The 16,540-nt window shown below is 43.4% G+C and overlaps 1 protein-coding gene across 11 annotated transcripts in view; it reads right to left on the bottom strand.

Moving 5' to 3' along the window:
* The window catches only part of DPP8 (dipeptidyl peptidase 8), a 59,840-nt gene extending 43,887 nt beyond the window's left edge, over positions 1 to 15,953 (bottom strand). For 9 of the 11 annotated variants that reach the window (XM_040970184.1, XM_040970187.1, XM_040970183.1 and 6 more), the window contains exons 1-2: positions 12,226 to 14,439; positions 8,099 to 8,211 (exon numbers count right to left, since the gene is read on the bottom strand). In XM_040970184.1, the coding sequence (XP_040826118.1) occupies positions 8,099 to 8,211; positions 12,226 to 12,514 (402 nt within the window). In that variant the 5' untranslated portion in view covers positions 12,515 to 14,439. Of the gene's footprint in view, positions 1 to 8,098; positions 8,212 to 12,225; positions 14,440 to 14,625 lie in introns of those variants that run through there. The other 2 variants (XM_040970177.1, XM_040970185.1) reach the window with 2 other exon arrangements.
* Positions 15,954 to 16,540: the final 587 nt, after the last annotated feature.

The raw sequence follows: 16,540 nt of genomic DNA on the forward strand, positions 1-16,540 counted from the left end.
CAAGTTACCCTTATTTTACTTAATGTCCCCAAAAAGGGTATCAGAACTCAAAACTATGCCAAAGAGACGCTCCAAAATACTTCCTTTAACTGAAGAAAGTGGGAGTTCTCAACTTAAGATAAACAAATAAACAGGTAGATAGATATATAAAATCATACATTAAGGTTGATAATGTTAATGCTTCCAATGTCTTACTATGCCTAAACTATAAGTTAAAGTCCATCATCAGCATGTATGGTGGGAACAAACAGGACACACAGATCTGGTGCCATCCTGGACTTGAGGTATTCACCAGAAATGTTGGAATGCATTTCCCAAACTAAGGGAGGACCATCATCCAAACATTTGTACCTGTGTATGATAAGCTTCAACACAATAAGTTAGCACATTCACTAGACAGGTGCTTTTACTAATTTTGATCTTTTTATTTGCTATAAGTATCTCTCAACACTGTTTCCACTGAAGCCAAGAGCAAATTCTAAGTAGATAGCTGTTTGAAGGTCTCCCTTTACATTTTCTCTATCACCAGGCTTGGTTATTACTTAACATGTTTCAAAGCTTTTAACATAGGATGCAAGAGATTTTACAGCTAAGAAATTAACTTTCAAAAGAGAACTCATATTTTTGACTTTATGGTCATAAGATTTAGCTGAAAAATGACAAGTTTCAAAAATGCTGAAAAGGATTAAGGTGAGAACAAAATTAGCCTTATTATATAGTATAAAGTTAAGACATGATAAACAGAATGAATATGGTACAAAATAGAACTCTAAGTTACAGACATTAGTAAGAAAAATATGGCACTTTTACAATCAATCACAACTCATTTAAATTTTAAATCAGTTGGAATCACCGTAGAAAGCCATATGCAGAAAGATAATATTGGATCCACTTCTCATGTATTCCAAGTGGATCAAAGACTGAACTGTTTAAAAAGAAAACTGTTTTCAGCTGAGATGGAGTGAATGAAACCAGACTTACCTGAAACAACTGAGAAAATAGACAAAATGTGAAATAAAGCTTTTAAGACCCACACCTCAAACCAAGGGCAGTGATCCGAGAACGGGAAGTGAGATGAGCCAGCCAACTCTCAGCTAACTCCCGTGAGAGCTGCTGGTGGTACAAGGAGAGGGAAAGCAGGAAATCAAAGGAGATAGATCACATCGATCAGAAAATATTTTGAGATGCAAAAAACTAAAAATGGTACTATAACCAAAACTTAAGGGATGCAGTGAAAACAGTGGTCAGGGCCAGACCAGGCCGGGCAGCGCTACAACTCCTGTTAGCCTGCACGTGAACTGGGTTACAGGGACAGCCAGGCTGGGCTAACCAACTGTATCCTTATTTTACTTACTTGGACATGCATGAGACACAGTTAGGGTAGGCTAGTCTGGCTTTGCCATAGCATCAGCTGGCAAGTGATGGGACCAGGGGCAAATCCTGCCAAGCTAGACTGCAGAACCACCCGAGGAGTGCAAGATTGGGGGCAGGGAGTGGGGCCAGTAGGGAAACGGTGGGCAACTCTCTGACGCATTACAACTCTCAGTGGTGAGCATGAGAACCAGTACGGGGGCGGGCCTGGCTAGATAGGCAGTGGCACCCACTGGTATGAATGAGGGCTGGAGGGTGGAGTCAGTTGGGTTGAGTTAGGCTTCAACGACCCATGATGTGTACGAGAGCTGAATGGAATGTGGGACAGAGCAGACCAGTCCACTGCACATGCTGGCAGGCACGCACAAGAACCAGGGCTGGGGGTGGCTAGTGGGGGTTACTGAGGATCACTCTTACTGGGATGCAGCTCCTGCTGTTGTACGTGAGTGCTAAGTGTGTGGTGGGCAGGAATGGGCTAAGCTGTAGCACTCACTGATTTGCATAAAAGAGGAGGCTGGAGATAGGTCTGACCTAGCATTTGCAACCAACAGTCCACGTGTTGGCTGATGTGAATGACAGAATGAGCTGGACCCTGTACTGGCAGGCGCACACAAAAGTCAGGTCTGGGATCACCTGAGATTTCTTTGAGGGTCACCTCAACCAAATTGCAGGACTCAGAACTCCAACCATGGGGAGAGTGGCAGGACTTGTGATCTGCGGTGGAGTGCCTGTGTTTGAACAGGGCCTTCTCAGTTACTGAAGATGGTGCAGTGGACACTTGGTGCAGATGCACTTGGAGGATCTGGCAGTCCATTGGAGCCTGCAGAGAACATCTGGTACCATAGCAGTGGAAGGAGGGCAGAACAAATTGGTCAACTACCCCAGCGAAGCTGGACAAATTTCTGGGCGAATGGAGACTCTAAGGTAGACTATATGAGTCAAAAGACCTTGGGAGGATTTGCTCATCCTTGGATCTGTGAGATCAACAGCATGTCAAAACCAACTATCAAAAAGAATTGAACAGAACCCTCATAACATGCTCCACATTGGGAGCCCTGGGATGACATCGGCGGCTGTTCCCTATCCACAGGTACTGAGGTGGTTAGGAGGCTGGGTGTGGCTTCTCCCCAGATCTCCCCGCTTCTCCCAGATACAGGAAGAAAAAGAAAATGTGGAGGGCCTGGTACTGTGACCTAGTGGCTAAAGTCCTTGCTTTGCATGCGCCAGGATCCCATATGGACGCTTGTTCTAATCCCAGCAGCTCTATTTCCCATCTAGCTCCCTGCTTCTGACCTGGGAAAGCAGTGAAGGACAGTCCAAAGCCTTGGGACCTGCATCCGCATGGGAGATCTCCAAGAAGCTCCTGACTCCTGGTTTTGGAATGGCTAAGCTCCAGCCGTTGCAGGCACTTGGGGAGTGAATCAGTGGACAGAAGAGCTTCCTGTCTCTCTTCCCCTCTGTATATCTGACTTTGCAATAAAAATAAAATAAAATCTTCAAAAAAATAAATAAAACTTGGGCTGGTGCTGTTATATAGCAAGTAAAGCCATCACCTACATCACCAGCAACCTGTATAAGGTTAGGTCTGAGTTCCAATTGTTCCATTTCCAATCGAGCTCCTTAACATGTCTGAGAAAGTGGAAAATGGTCCACGTGCTGGGGCCCCTGTACCCACATTGGAAACCCAGATGAAGAAAGATCAACAAAATTGACAATTGTGTTGGAGTAATAGAAACCAATTTAGTGCACAAGCATTTAAATGGCAAAAATAAAAAAAAGAGGAATCAAGACCCATAACCCTTACAGGAAAAGGAAGGATTAAAAAGGAACATTATGAACAAACTGTATGCTAGCAAACAAGACACCCAAAATAAAAAGGACAAGTTCCTAGATACACAAACTGACTGAAAAAAAAAAATTAAAACTAACCTATCTCAATCTAGCTTTACAGCTTAGGAGGTTAAGCCACTACCTGAGACATGAGCATGCCTTATCATGGTGTCGGGGCTGCCGCCCTGCCAATCCAGTTCCTGGGAGGGCAGCTTTTGATTTGCCTATAAAAATATACTGCCTTTGTTCCAAATAATGAAAAACTGACTCTAATAAGATTCAAATGGAATTAAAACGGGCACAGAGGTGCTGGTGCTAAGGCTCAACAGGCTAATCCTCCACTTTCAAGTTTCAGCACTCCAGATGGTTGCTGGTTCATGTTTTGGCTGCTTCACTTCTGATCCAGCTCTCTACTTATGATCTGGGAAAGCAGCAGCGGATGGCTGAATTCTGCGGGACCCTGCACCCACATGGGAGACGCAGAAAAAGCTCCTGGCTCCCAACTTTGGATCAGTTCAACCCTGGGGATTACAGCCATTTATTGAATGAAACAGTGGGTGGAAGATCTTTCTCTCTCTCTCTCTCTCCTTCCATCTGTAAATCTGCTGTTCTATTAAAAATTAAAAAGAAAAAAAAAAGGCAGAGTGGGGCTCAGTGACTAAATCCTTGCCTTCCACATGCTGGGATCCCATATGGGCGCCAGTTCAGGTCCCAGCTGCTCCACTTCCCACTCAGCTCCCTGCTTGTAGTCTGGGAAAGTAGTAGAGGATAGCCCAATGTAGGAGACCCAAAAGAAGTTCCTGTATCCTGGCTTCAGATTGGCTCCGCTCTGACCGTGGTGGCCACTTGGGGAGTGAACCAACAGATGGAAGATCTCTGTCTGTCCTTTTCTCCGTAAGTCTGCCTTTCCAATAAAAATAAACAAATCTTAAAAAAAAAAGGGGGGGGGGATGTCACAGAATAGCCAAAACAATTGGAAAAAGAACATTTTCTGATTTCAAAAGCTAGCACAAAGACAAATTAAGACAATATGATGTAATCAGAAAGGACACAGGGCAATAGAACAGAATTAATGTTCAGAAATACAAATGTACATTTATAGTCAACAAGCATGCTAAATCCATTCAAACCAGGATCGTCTTTCAATAAATGTAGGATAGCTGGATATTCACATGTAAAAGAATTAACTGGGCCCCAATTTCATACCATATACAAAAACGAACTCCATAGATCAGATCAAGATCTGAATGTAAGCTAAAACTACAAAAATCTTCTATAAGACAACAGATGCCAATCCACACAGCCTTACTAGAAACAACACCAGAAGAGGGACAGATGTTTGGCACACCATTTAAGGTGCTGCTGTGGACACCCATTTAGCATACTGGAGTGATGGGGTTGAGGTCCAGTTGCTTCCCCAATTCCAGTTTCCTGTTCCTGAACACCATGGCAGGAAGCAGGCGAGACATCTCAAGTACCAGATCCCTGCCACCATGCAACCTGACCCGAGTTCCCAGCTCCTGGCTTCAGCTTAGCCTAGCCCAAACTCCAGCTTCCTGCTCCTGTATAATTTGGGAGGAAGTAGAGGAAGCGGTTGATAGCCACAATTCCACATTGGAGTTTCACTGTTTGATTCTCAATGCACATGGGAGACCTGGAATGGAGAGACTGGCTCCCAGCTTCGCAGCAGCATCATTCAGGAAGTAACTGGTACATGGAAGCTCACTCTCTCTCTGGCTGTCTAATTATTTCTATCCTATATCTTCCAATCAAACAAAGAGTAAATCTGGATCTACCTATTCATATTTATAGAAAACATAGAGAATTGGGGGCCCGGTGCAATACTGTAGTGGTTAAAGTTCTCGCCTTGAACGCAGCAGGATCCCATATGGGCACTGGTTCTAATCCTGGCAGCCCCACTTCCCATCCAGCTCCCTGCTTGTGGCCTGGGAATGCAGTCGAAGATGGCCCAAAGCTTTGGGACCCTGCACCCAAGTGAGAAACCTGGAAGAAGCTCCTGGCTCCTGGCTTCAGATTGGCTCAGCTCTAGCTTGGGGAGTGAATCACTGGACGGAAGATTTTCCTCTCTGTCTCTCCTCTTCTCTGTATATCTGCCTTTCCAGTAAAAATAAATAAATCTTAAAAAAAAAAGGAAAAGAGGGAATTGAAGAACATAACATCATCATCATTGTTATACAAAGGGCCTTAAAAAAATGTTCATGCAAGGGCCTGGCAAGACAGCCTAGTGACTAAATCCTCACCTTGCATGCTCCGCGATCCCATATGGGCACCGGTTTGGGTTCTGGATGCTCTATTTCCCATCCAGCTTCCTGCCTGTAGCCTTGCAGAGCAGTCAAGGACGGCCCAAAGCCTTGGGACCCTGCACCTGTGTGGGAGACCCAGAAGTAGCTCCTGGCTCCTAGCTTCAGATCAATTCATCTTTGGCCATTGTGGCCACTTGGGGAACAAATCAGTCGATGGAAGATCTTTCTCTCTGTCTTTCCTTCTCTGTAAATCTGCCTTTCCAATAAAAATAAATAAATCTTTTTTTAAAAATTCATGGAAAGTTTTTTTGAAAAAAAAAATTGCATAAGTTCAAAATTCTTGTAGCAGCAAAATGAATTTATCTTCATTCAATTTTTTCCATGAACGTTTTCAAGGATCCTTGTATAATGAAAATTTAGACTATGAGCAGTTCTACAGATGCTTTCTTCAATGCAATAGGGAAAAAAAGATACAGAATGAAAACAGATTAAACTAACTTGCAATACATAAACCATACTTAAACCTTGACTAAACAAACAAACAAACAAAAAACAAAAATGGGCCCAGCGCAGTAGCTAAACAACTGAAGTCCTTTCCTTGTCCATGCTGGGATCCCATATGGGCTCTGTTTCTAACCCTGCCAGCTCCACTTACCACCCAGCTCCCTGCTTGTAGCCTGGGAAAGCAGTGGAGGATGGCCCAAAGCCTTGGGACCTTGCACCAGCATGGGAAACCCAGAAGAAACTCCTGGCTCCTGGCTTTGGATCGGCTGAGCTCCAGCTGTTACAGCCACTTGGGGAGTGAATCAGTGGACAGAAGAGCTTCCTCTGTCTCTCCTCCTCTCTGTATATCTGACTTTGCAATAAAAATAAAATAAATCTTTAGGAAAAAAAATGACTTCCTTTAAAAAAAAAAAAAAAGAAAGAAGCTGGCATTGTGGCACAGTATATTAAGCTGCTTCCTGGAATGCTAGCATCTCATACTGCTGATCTGAATCCAGGCTGTTGCTCCGCTTCCGACTCAGCTACCTAATGATGTGCATGGGAAGTTAGTGAAAGGCGACCTAACAACCTTAGCTCCTGCCACCCATGTGGGAGACCAGGTTGGAGTTCTTGGCTCCTGGTTTTGGCCTGGCCCACACCTGACTGTTGCAGTTGCTTAAGGAGTAAACTAGCAGAGAAAAAACTGATCTGTCATTCCCCTCACCCCTCTGATGCTCTGCCTTTCAAATTATATACATACAAACACAGTTAAACAAAATAAGAAAAAAAAACCTATTTAAAAATCAGAAAATTTGCAAACTAATGAACATGTGAAGAAATGATCAATAATTTTAGGTGTGATGATGATATTGTGGTAATGATTAAGTTTATATCCTTAAGAGATTGGATTTATTTAGAAATGAAATAAACTATCTGGCATGTACTTCAAACTAATCTGAGAGGTAGGGGTAGGGACTGTGAGAATTGGTAGAACTACAAAAGATTGATGGCCAATTTTAATAATTGTTGAAAATGATTCATATGTTCTTCTAAAACCACAAACATATTTATCTCAGTAATTTATAAAATGTTCCTTAAGAAAATATCTATTGTTCAAGTTCAATACACTGCTTCCAGAATAAAGAATGCTTTTGTTTAAAAAAAAAAAGTCACAAGCACATCCATGACCAATAGTGCCAATCAAAACGACCAGTTGTCATTAAGCTATTTTCTAAAAATTTCCATCAGAAATATCATAGTCTGCTACACATTAGCTTATACATGCTATTCAGCAAGGAAACCATGTAACGATAATGAGAAGCGAACGAGCAAATAATTATACTCAAACTATCTTCTTGTCCTTGAAATAATTCTTAATTATTAGGCCTATTGGCTAAAGTCCTCGCCTTGCATGTGCCAGGGTGCTGGTTCTAATCCTGGCTGCTCCACTTCCCATCCAGCTCCCTGCTTGTGGCCTGGGAAAGCAGTCGAGGATGGCCCAGAGCCTTGGGACCCTACACCAATGTGGGAGACCTGGAAGAAGCTCCAGGCTACTGGATTCAGTTGGGTTCAGCTCCAACCATTGTGACCACTTGGGACTGAACTACTGGATAGAAGATCTTTCTCTCAGTATATCTGCCTTTCCAATAAAAATAAAATAAATCTTTTTTTATAAAAATCTGAACTATTTACTTTTTTGTCTAACATTTTGAAAACAAACAAAAGCCTCTAGGTTGTGATTACACAATTTGGAAGCAAAAGCCAAACTTAATAGCTTATTAATGCTGTTACTAAGTATTAGAACTTACAAAAATCAATTTCAAGACATAAGTAAAAAATATCTTTCTGCAAATAAATGAGTTCTTTACCATAAAGAACTCCCCCCAAAAATGTGAGAACCACAAAGTTTATGAAAGGGAAAAGGTAGCTGATTAGGAAAAAGGTAGTTAAAAGAAGATTAAATTGTAATGTCCCTCAGTTTCAGGTACTGGAATTCAAGAATGACACACTGCTAGTTAAAACATAACAGTATTCTTTTGTGAATCACTTTATTTCAAAACTGAAAAACTCCAGCTCGCCTTCTGCCTCTGAATGAATGCAGCATCTCAGAATGGGTACCACAGCGCAGGAAGAACCACAGTGAGCCCTACCTGGAAAAGATCCAGAAGAGGCTTCCAGGACAACATGGAGACTGCAGCTCTGTTGACGCTTTTGGGAATTTCGGAATAAAAGAGGGTGTTTTCTCGGTTCTCACCAGACATGGCTGCAAGAGCAAAAAAATTATCATAATTATTTTTTGGTAGCATTCTTCATACAATCACAGTTACTAGTCAGTACAGAATGCCTTCCATAAAGCACATTTGTACTCTACAGGATTCATAATTAATGTTACTAAATAAGACGTGCATGTGACATATATGATTGAAATTTTTTTTCAATAAAACAAGGAAAATACTCAGGTTTCATTTGGAGATTCAGGTTCTAATCTCTCAGGATAAACACAACAAGGATGCAAAATGATGTGAGAAGAGTGAAGACAAGTGTCATTTTCAGAATTTTGTGAAAATTGATAGTTCTTTAGAAGCCAGCTCTAGACTCAATGAGATTCTGGTGCAATAATTTCACCTTGCTGTTTCTTGTTTCTCTGGGTATTTTAAAACACTTATTTATTTATTTTGACTTTTTACTTTTTTTAATTGGAAAGGCAGATTTTACAGAGAGAAGGAGAGACAGAGAGAAAGATCTTCCATCTGCTGGCTTACTCCCCAAGTGGCTGCAATGACTGGAGATGAGCATATCCCAAGCCAGGAGCTAGGAATTTCTTCCAGGTCTCCCATGTGGGTGCAGGGTCCCAGGACTCTGGGCCGTCCTCGACTGCTTTCCCAGATCAAAAGCAGACAGCTGGATGGGGAATGGAGTAGTTGGGATATGATCCATATGGCGCATACAAGGTGAGGATTCAGCCACTAGCCTATTGTGCCAGGTCCTAAAACACTTACTTAGAAGCACACATAGGTCTAAATTAATTCTAAATTTTCTTCATTATAAAAATTGTTTCACTGTCATTATTAACAAGGGATTTGACATCCAGGTATAAAAGCAAATTCACATTAAAACACAAAAATTAAAAATTGGTGCTGTGGAGCAGCGAGTTAAGACTGTGCCTACAGCTCCGGCATCTCCTAGGAGCGCCAGTGTGAGGTCTAACTGGTCTACTTCCAATCCAGCTCCAGCTTGCTGCTAATGTGTCCATGAAAGCAGCAGAAGATGGCCCAAGTACTTAGGCCCCTGTTAACCTTGTGTGAGAATGAGATGAAGCTCCTTTCTTCCCCAAGCTGTTGTGGCCATTTGGGGTGAATGAACCAACAAAGGAAGATCTCTTCCTATGTCACAGAAATGATGCCTGATTTGCTACACATTTCTTGGCCCTTTACTGGGAAAGGGCAAAGGAACCGGAAGTTTGAACTCAGCTGAAGCCAGGTCTACTTTGTGGACTCCTGCAACAGCTGAATGGAAAGATCAAGGCAGTGCAGAATGAGCCACTACCAAAGAGCTAATAGAAACGCACTGCGGTTACGTCGTCGTGAACCAAAGGAAACATGAATCAAGCTAAAACCAAAACCTTGTCATACTAAAGAGTGTTAGAAAGCTATCATTTCAGAAGAGGTGGGGAGAGTGAAGGAAGAACAAAAACCACACAGGAAGAACAAGCACGTTCCTTCAGGTGGAACAATTCTCAGCCTCTGATGACAGCAGCAAAAGGCAGTCTGTTTGAGGCATGGTAAAATTCAAGCTAACCCTTGCAAAAGCAGACATTCACCCTCAAATATCTGCACCTTATTCATTTCCTTTGCTTCCTAAACTTCCTTAGTTTGTGCTGTGTTTTAAAGTAAAATGTTAGGCACCAACTGACATCTTAATTTTTGTCTTAAGTCTATTTGGTATGCTACAGAGTTGCTTTCTTACAGATTTCTTAAGCTTGTGGTTACCTAACCATATCATTTAAAACTTTACAAAATGTGATCATTGGGCCTGGTGTGATGGCTCAGTTGGCTAAATTCTCACCTTGCATGTGCCAGCATCCCATATGGGCACTGGTTCTAATCCCGGCAGCCTCACTTCCCATTCAGCTCTCTGCTTGTGGCCTGGGAAAGCAGTGGAAGATGGCCCAAAGCCTTGGGACCCTGCACCTGCGTGGGAGACCCAGATGAAGCTCCAGGCTCCTGGTTATATCAGCTCAGCTCTGGCAATTGTGGACTTTACAAATAAAATTAATTAATTAATTTTAAAAAACAAACAAACCTTGCTGCTGAACAATGCTTCCTGTAGGCATGGGTCATTTAGGATAAACAAACATTCTCAATCATATGTAATGTCCTATAAAACAATCTTCAGGGGCAATATTTGCTGTAGTGGCTAGGAGGCTACTTGGGATGCCAGTTTCAAACTGTTAAGAACTCCAGTCCTCTCCAAAGAGAAATTTACACATAATCATCACAGAAAAAGAATATAAATGGCTGTTAAATATGTAAAAAGACATTGAAAGTCACACACAAAAATTTAAACCACAACACAACTGTTATTCACTAATTAGAATGGGAGATATCAAAAGTGTATTTCTTTCTCTTTTTTTTAAAGATTTATTTTTATTGGAAAGTCAGATATATAGAGAGGAGGAGAGACAGAGAGGAAGATCCTTTATCTGCTGATTAACTCCCCCAGTGGCCACAACGGCTCAGCCGATCCGAACCCAGGAGCTTCTTTCAGGTCTCATGCACAGGTGCAGGGTCCCAAGGCTCTGGTCCACCCTCCACTGCTCTCCCAGACCACAGGCAGGGAGCTGGATGGGAAGCAGAGCAGCCGGGACACAAACTGGCACCCATATGGGATCCTAACGCAAATAAGGTGAGGACTGTAGCTGCTAGGCTACCCCTCTGGGCCCAGAAAGCATAATTCTTCATCACTACCAGTGTAGCTATGGAAAAATTCTAAAGGAATGTTGATGGTATTATGACTCCTGCAACCTTTTTGAAAAGGAATTCAGTCGTATCAGTAAACATTCAGAATATCTACTCTGAGGAATTCCACTCCAAGGAATGAATTCTACAAGGAAGCTCACATCAGCAATATTCACTGCTTCATCTTTGACATTAGAAAAATCTCAGGTCACGTATGACAGCCTGGTCGCTAAATCCTTACCCTGTACCACCAAGATCCCATATGGGTCCTGGTTCACAGCCCAGCCGCTCCTCTTCCCATCCAGCTCCCTGACTATAGCCTGGGAAAGTAGCAGAGAATAGCCCAAAGTCTTGGGACCTTGCACCCATGTGGGAGATCCAGAAGAAGCTCCTGGCTCCTGGCTTCAGATCAGTTTAGCTTTGGCTGTTGCAGTCATTTGGAGAGTAAACCAGTAGATGATCTTTCTCTCTGTATCTCTTTCTCTCTGGAAATCTACCTTTCTAATGAGAATAAATAAATCTTTAAAAAAAATAATAATGAAAGAATCAGCTCGTGGATTCACATATTTAGTTTAGAGACTTTCAGTCTAGAATGAATAATCTCAGAAAGAAGGAGTAAACCAGCTCTGGTTTAAACAGATGGGAGCTGGTCAGCACTGTGGCACCATGGCTTAAAACACTATCTGGAACGCTGGCATCCTGTACCAGAGTACAAGTTCAAGTCCCAGCTACTCGGCTTCTGATCTAACTCAGTAATGTGCGTTTGATGCAGTGGAAGAGGACCCAAGCATTTCAGCCTGTGCCACCCATGTGGGAGACCGGGATGGAGTTCCTGGCTAATGTTTCAGCTTTCTCCAGACCCGACTGACTCGACCATTTGGGGGAGTAAACCAATGGATCAAAGATCTCTTCTGTTCCTCCCTCCCTCTATCACTCTGCCTTTCAAATAGATCAATGCTTAAAAAAAAAAAAAAAGGAGCAGCTGTTAAGGAAAAAAATGAAGGTTTCCATTATTCTTGCAATCTGATTCATTCCATTATTTGTGTAATCTAATTATAAGACATTTCAAATGGGCTTTAGGGTAAAGTATTTCTGGCATCTTTCATAGTGACTGAAAAAAGACGATGATCAATTCATGATTTGCCACTTGTAAGTCAAAATAAATAGTCCAAACCAAAACTAAAACAGTACCAAACGGAATTCCTTCAAATTAGTGTTTCCTTCGGTGTAATGAGCAAAAAGTCCCTGACTCATGAAATTTATATTCTTTAAGAACTGAATGCAAGTTATTTCTAGGCTTCAATTCTTTTCGTACTCACCAAGGTAATAGATTCTGTCTGAGTGAGGCCCATCGGGGTCATTCCTCTTCACAAACATAAAATCGTGTGGTGCCTTTGCCATCATGTAGCCATGATATTTTCTAGTGTCAGCAAGGAGCTTTTTAAGCTGACTCCAGGAATACCGCTCAACATAAAATGGCTCCAATTTAGGCCGATCCTGTGACTCAATATTCTCTTCACACTCTGCAGTTTCAAATATCTCAACACCCAGCTGTTCTGTTTCCATTGCTGCTGCCATGTTGCATTTTCCTAGAAAAACAAGGCACATCAAATTGTTCACAGACCTTTCTTTGCATATTATCAGAATGACAGCCTGAGAGGGCCCTTCCCCAAGACAGCAAGAAAAAAAGCATTTTAGCAGATGCAATGAAACCCAGTAAGAAAAGCAGTAGCTCCCCCTTCCCTGTGCTATTTCAAAACGAGATTAAAAAAAAAAATGGGGTCATGTCTATTTTACAGTGACTATAAATCCCTTTGGAACTTTTATAAAAGGCTCTCCCTGGGTATCCTTGCCAAAATTCCTCCTTTCTTTCCCACACTGGAAGGAAACGGGCCATATGCCAGTTGGCTGCTATGCTCCACCCAAAAGCATGTCAATAGTGAAACTCAATGTGCCAAGAGAGTGAAGTGCTCACATTCAAAACAGTAACACCTGTGTTAACTGTGCATTGCTGCCACTTGCAGAAATCATCATGATCAATTAGAATAGCAATTAAATTGTTGCAAGCAATATGCCTGTAGTAACTTTCCTAGGGACCCATCCAAGAGAATACATTGTTTCCTTCAAATGTAACTCCAAAATACCAAAGCTAACTGCCTGGCAGACTTGATTGTTTCTGAGTCTCTTGCTCCTGTCTAGATATCACTATCACATTTGTGTTATGTATATTTTGAAGAATCTCACATAGCTGATTATACAACATTGATTATACAATTACACTAACAGTAAACAAAATATTATTTTCAAAGTTTTTAATTAGATGGATGGATGTAAAAAATTCACTCATCACACTGTGCTAACAGTATCTTTATAAAAGACTATTTTCAATTTACCAGTTCAACTCCAAAAGGGTGCTTAATATAGTAAGAACTCTAGCCTCATAAATCCAGAAGATGAACTTTTATCCTTTTTTAATACTTAATGGTACATGCAAAGTAACAACAACAACAAAAGTGTGAACGATATTACTGGAATATTGATGTGTAGTGTTTATGATGCTATCAAAAAGAAAAAATCATGGGGCATCTGCACTTTTTTAACTAACGAATGTCAAAAACTTGTGGAATGAAAACAAATTATATTCGACTAAATCTCACAGAATTAATTGTACTTCAAATTAACGAACCCATTACATTTAAAATGTAACAAGTTTTAAGCTAAAGCCTTAACTTCCTAGATGAACAAGAACTCGTAACTAAGTTATTAGCAGGTGACTAGTTCACCAAGAGTACATCAACAGCATGCAAGTGAGCAGATCTTCTCTTTTCACCCAGTGGATTACACTACCATGTTCCATCTTACAATAGCCAAGAGTGGCCAGGAAACCCAGTTGACAGTTACAACAGGTAAGCTCTAACAGCGTTACTTCCAATAGGCATTCACTGGCAGTGCCTAAAACCCTGAACAATGTGGTAGAAAATTAAGCCACCTAGTTGGCACATTCTGATTCTGAACCGGAACAAGGTCAAGTCCACAGAAAATGGAACAAGATGATTATGTTGGTGCCAAAAACCTGCTGAAATTTCTGTATATTTGTGACAGGGTGCTTCGTCTGTTTAAAAGCTAGGTGAAGGCCTACTTTCTACCAAACATGTCAATGGGCTTAGTTTTATATCTAACAGAGGAACGAGTAAGAATCTTTACAGATTTGCCTCACTTTTCTCAACATGCTTTGTGTTAAGTTTGGAACTTCACCTCCACACCATTTTTTCCCAGTAAGGATCAGGGAAACTAGGCAGAATCACCTCCAAGCCCCAGCTCCTTCAGGCATCCTTCACTTCATATCTTCTCTACCATGTAAAAGTTCTGCTGACTTACCTTGAGGGAAAAACAATCAGGACCTGAATTCAACTAGGGCCACAACTGCTTTCTACACATGCAAATACAGACCTGGGCATGCGCCCACACACTGCACACTTCATGGGACACTTCTGCTGCCTTGGAGGTTGACAGCAAATTATGTCCTGTATCTTGTAGGACAGATCTGATCTTACATTAGGGATTTTCATGAATGTTTACCCACATTTTACAAGTTCTAAACACCTTACACTCAAAACCTGGGCCTTGAATTGTTGGAGATAGCCAAAGTGTATGCTCTCAGCACAGGGCCTGTTGTTCACACTGACCACTTCACTGACGGACCCTTCCTGGGTGCCCACCTGCCCGGATTTTCACCCGTTTAGATCTCTTCCACATTCAAAAAAACCTTTTCCAAGGGATGCAACTTCAAGCACAGACCTCTCCATTTCCCCTGCTCTTTCCTTACCAGGATTTTGTGCCTTGTCTCAACATCCAATCCTGCTCATCAGGATAATGAAACAAGATATTGGTCATTACTAAAACGGACCACAAATGGTCACAGATGAAAAGTCCTGAAATAATACTTAAAATCAACCCAGAAATACTGTGTGTGTTTTAATATAACATGGCAAGGCTTAAATTACTGGGTCTTACATTTTACATGATCAAAATCCCACAAATAACTCTTTTTTAGCGTTATAGCCCAACTGACCCAAAAAAGAGTATCCTAACAGCATTAATCTTGATGTCCATAGATTAACAAATAAAAATATGAGGGCTTTAAAATATGGCAAAAGGTATAGTATGGAGATGTGAAGTCCCTCCCTGGCTACTGCAAATCCTCAGACATGCCAGAGGATTTACACATTGTACTTCTCTGTGCCCTATTCCTTTTCTAAATGATAATATCACATCGAATTGTCTGGAGACAGAATTAACATAGAAGGTTAATCAAGAATTACAGAACAGGTTATTTTACTACCTTGAATTTAGTAGCTTAAGCTTACAAAAAAAAAAAAAGTTCTATTCATTTAAAGGCACATCCCCTTTTGGCTCCTTTTCCTTGACAGGTTACTCAGAACGTCTCTGGGAAAAGCAGCATTGCATTTGCGGAAATACTGGCTTCGCAAAAGGAAAAAATAATAATAGGACGTCTGTTTCTTTGTCATCAGTTTTAATTCTGGGATCCCGTGGCCCCAAGCAGGTGATGGGAGACGCGGTGGGGATGGTGGGAGCTCAGCCTCCAGGTAGGAGCCTGGGACATCAGACGTCTTCCCCCCTTAGCACTAAGCCCCCTGGTCGAGCTAAGGAGACAGCTTGCTGAGCCTGGACTCTGGTCACTCTCTTCCCAACAACTGGGGTGGTGCGCTGAGAAACCCCCAAGCTCCCCATCCCCCAGGGGCCCTTGGCTGCTTCTCTGCAGGGACCCAGAAGAGAGGGCAAAAACCTTGCAGGAGAAGGCACACCCAGGAGCAGTGGTGGGCTGGGCCGGAGAGGACACTTGTCCTGCCGGCAGTGCAAACTAGTGGGCAGGCAGGCAGGAGAGCGTGCCAGCTGCCCAGTGGGATCCCATCCGCCCGCGACTCCCTGCGCCCCTCCAGGGCTCCAGACCCAGCCCTGCTAACCCGGCCTCCCGACCCCAAACGAGGCTGATGGAGATAACGGACTCGGGGGGCGCCTTGAGGACGTTGGCCCACTTGGAACCTCCGCTCTTCCGGCCAGCCGGGGGCCCTCCGCCGGCCCTGGGCCCTCCGCCGGCCCTGCGCCCCCCGCGGCCCCGCGGCCCGGCGCTCGGTCCCGGGGTCGGCGAGGTCCCCCAAGTGGGACTGCCGCGGCCCAGGCCGCCCCGGGAGCCAAGGGGAACCAGACACGGGCACGGATACTGCACCTTCCCCCGCCCGGCCCCGCCCGGATCGTCCCGACGCGCGCACGCGAGCGCTACGGAGCGGGCCTGTGCCGCTTCATGCCGCGCCGCCTCCACTCGGTCCCCGGCTGCTGCGGCTTCCTCGGCGCCCGTAACCCGGAGCGGCGAGCGCGGCACTTAAAGGCTGCGGCCTCCGCGGCTCGGCCACTTCCGCTTCCTCGCGACCCGCCCTCCGACTGGCAAAGGCGCAGCCGGGCCAAGAAAAGCGCCTGTTCCCTGCTGGGCGGGTCGGGGGCCCGTCATCACAGTGCCCCCTGGCGGCTGGAGGAACGAAGGCGGCGCGGGAAGAGCTGTGTGTGGCAGGTCATCCGTCCATCCATCCATCCATCCATCCATCCATCCATCCATCC

Source organism: Ochotona curzoniae, unplaced genomic scaffold (genome assembly GCF_017591425.1).
Source record: "Ochotona curzoniae isolate NIBS_2020 unplaced genomic scaffold, NIBS_Ocur_1.0 scaffold_4701, whole genome shotgun sequence".
NCBI lineage: Eukaryota > Metazoa > Chordata > Mammalia > Lagomorpha > Ochotonidae > Ochotona > Ochotona curzoniae.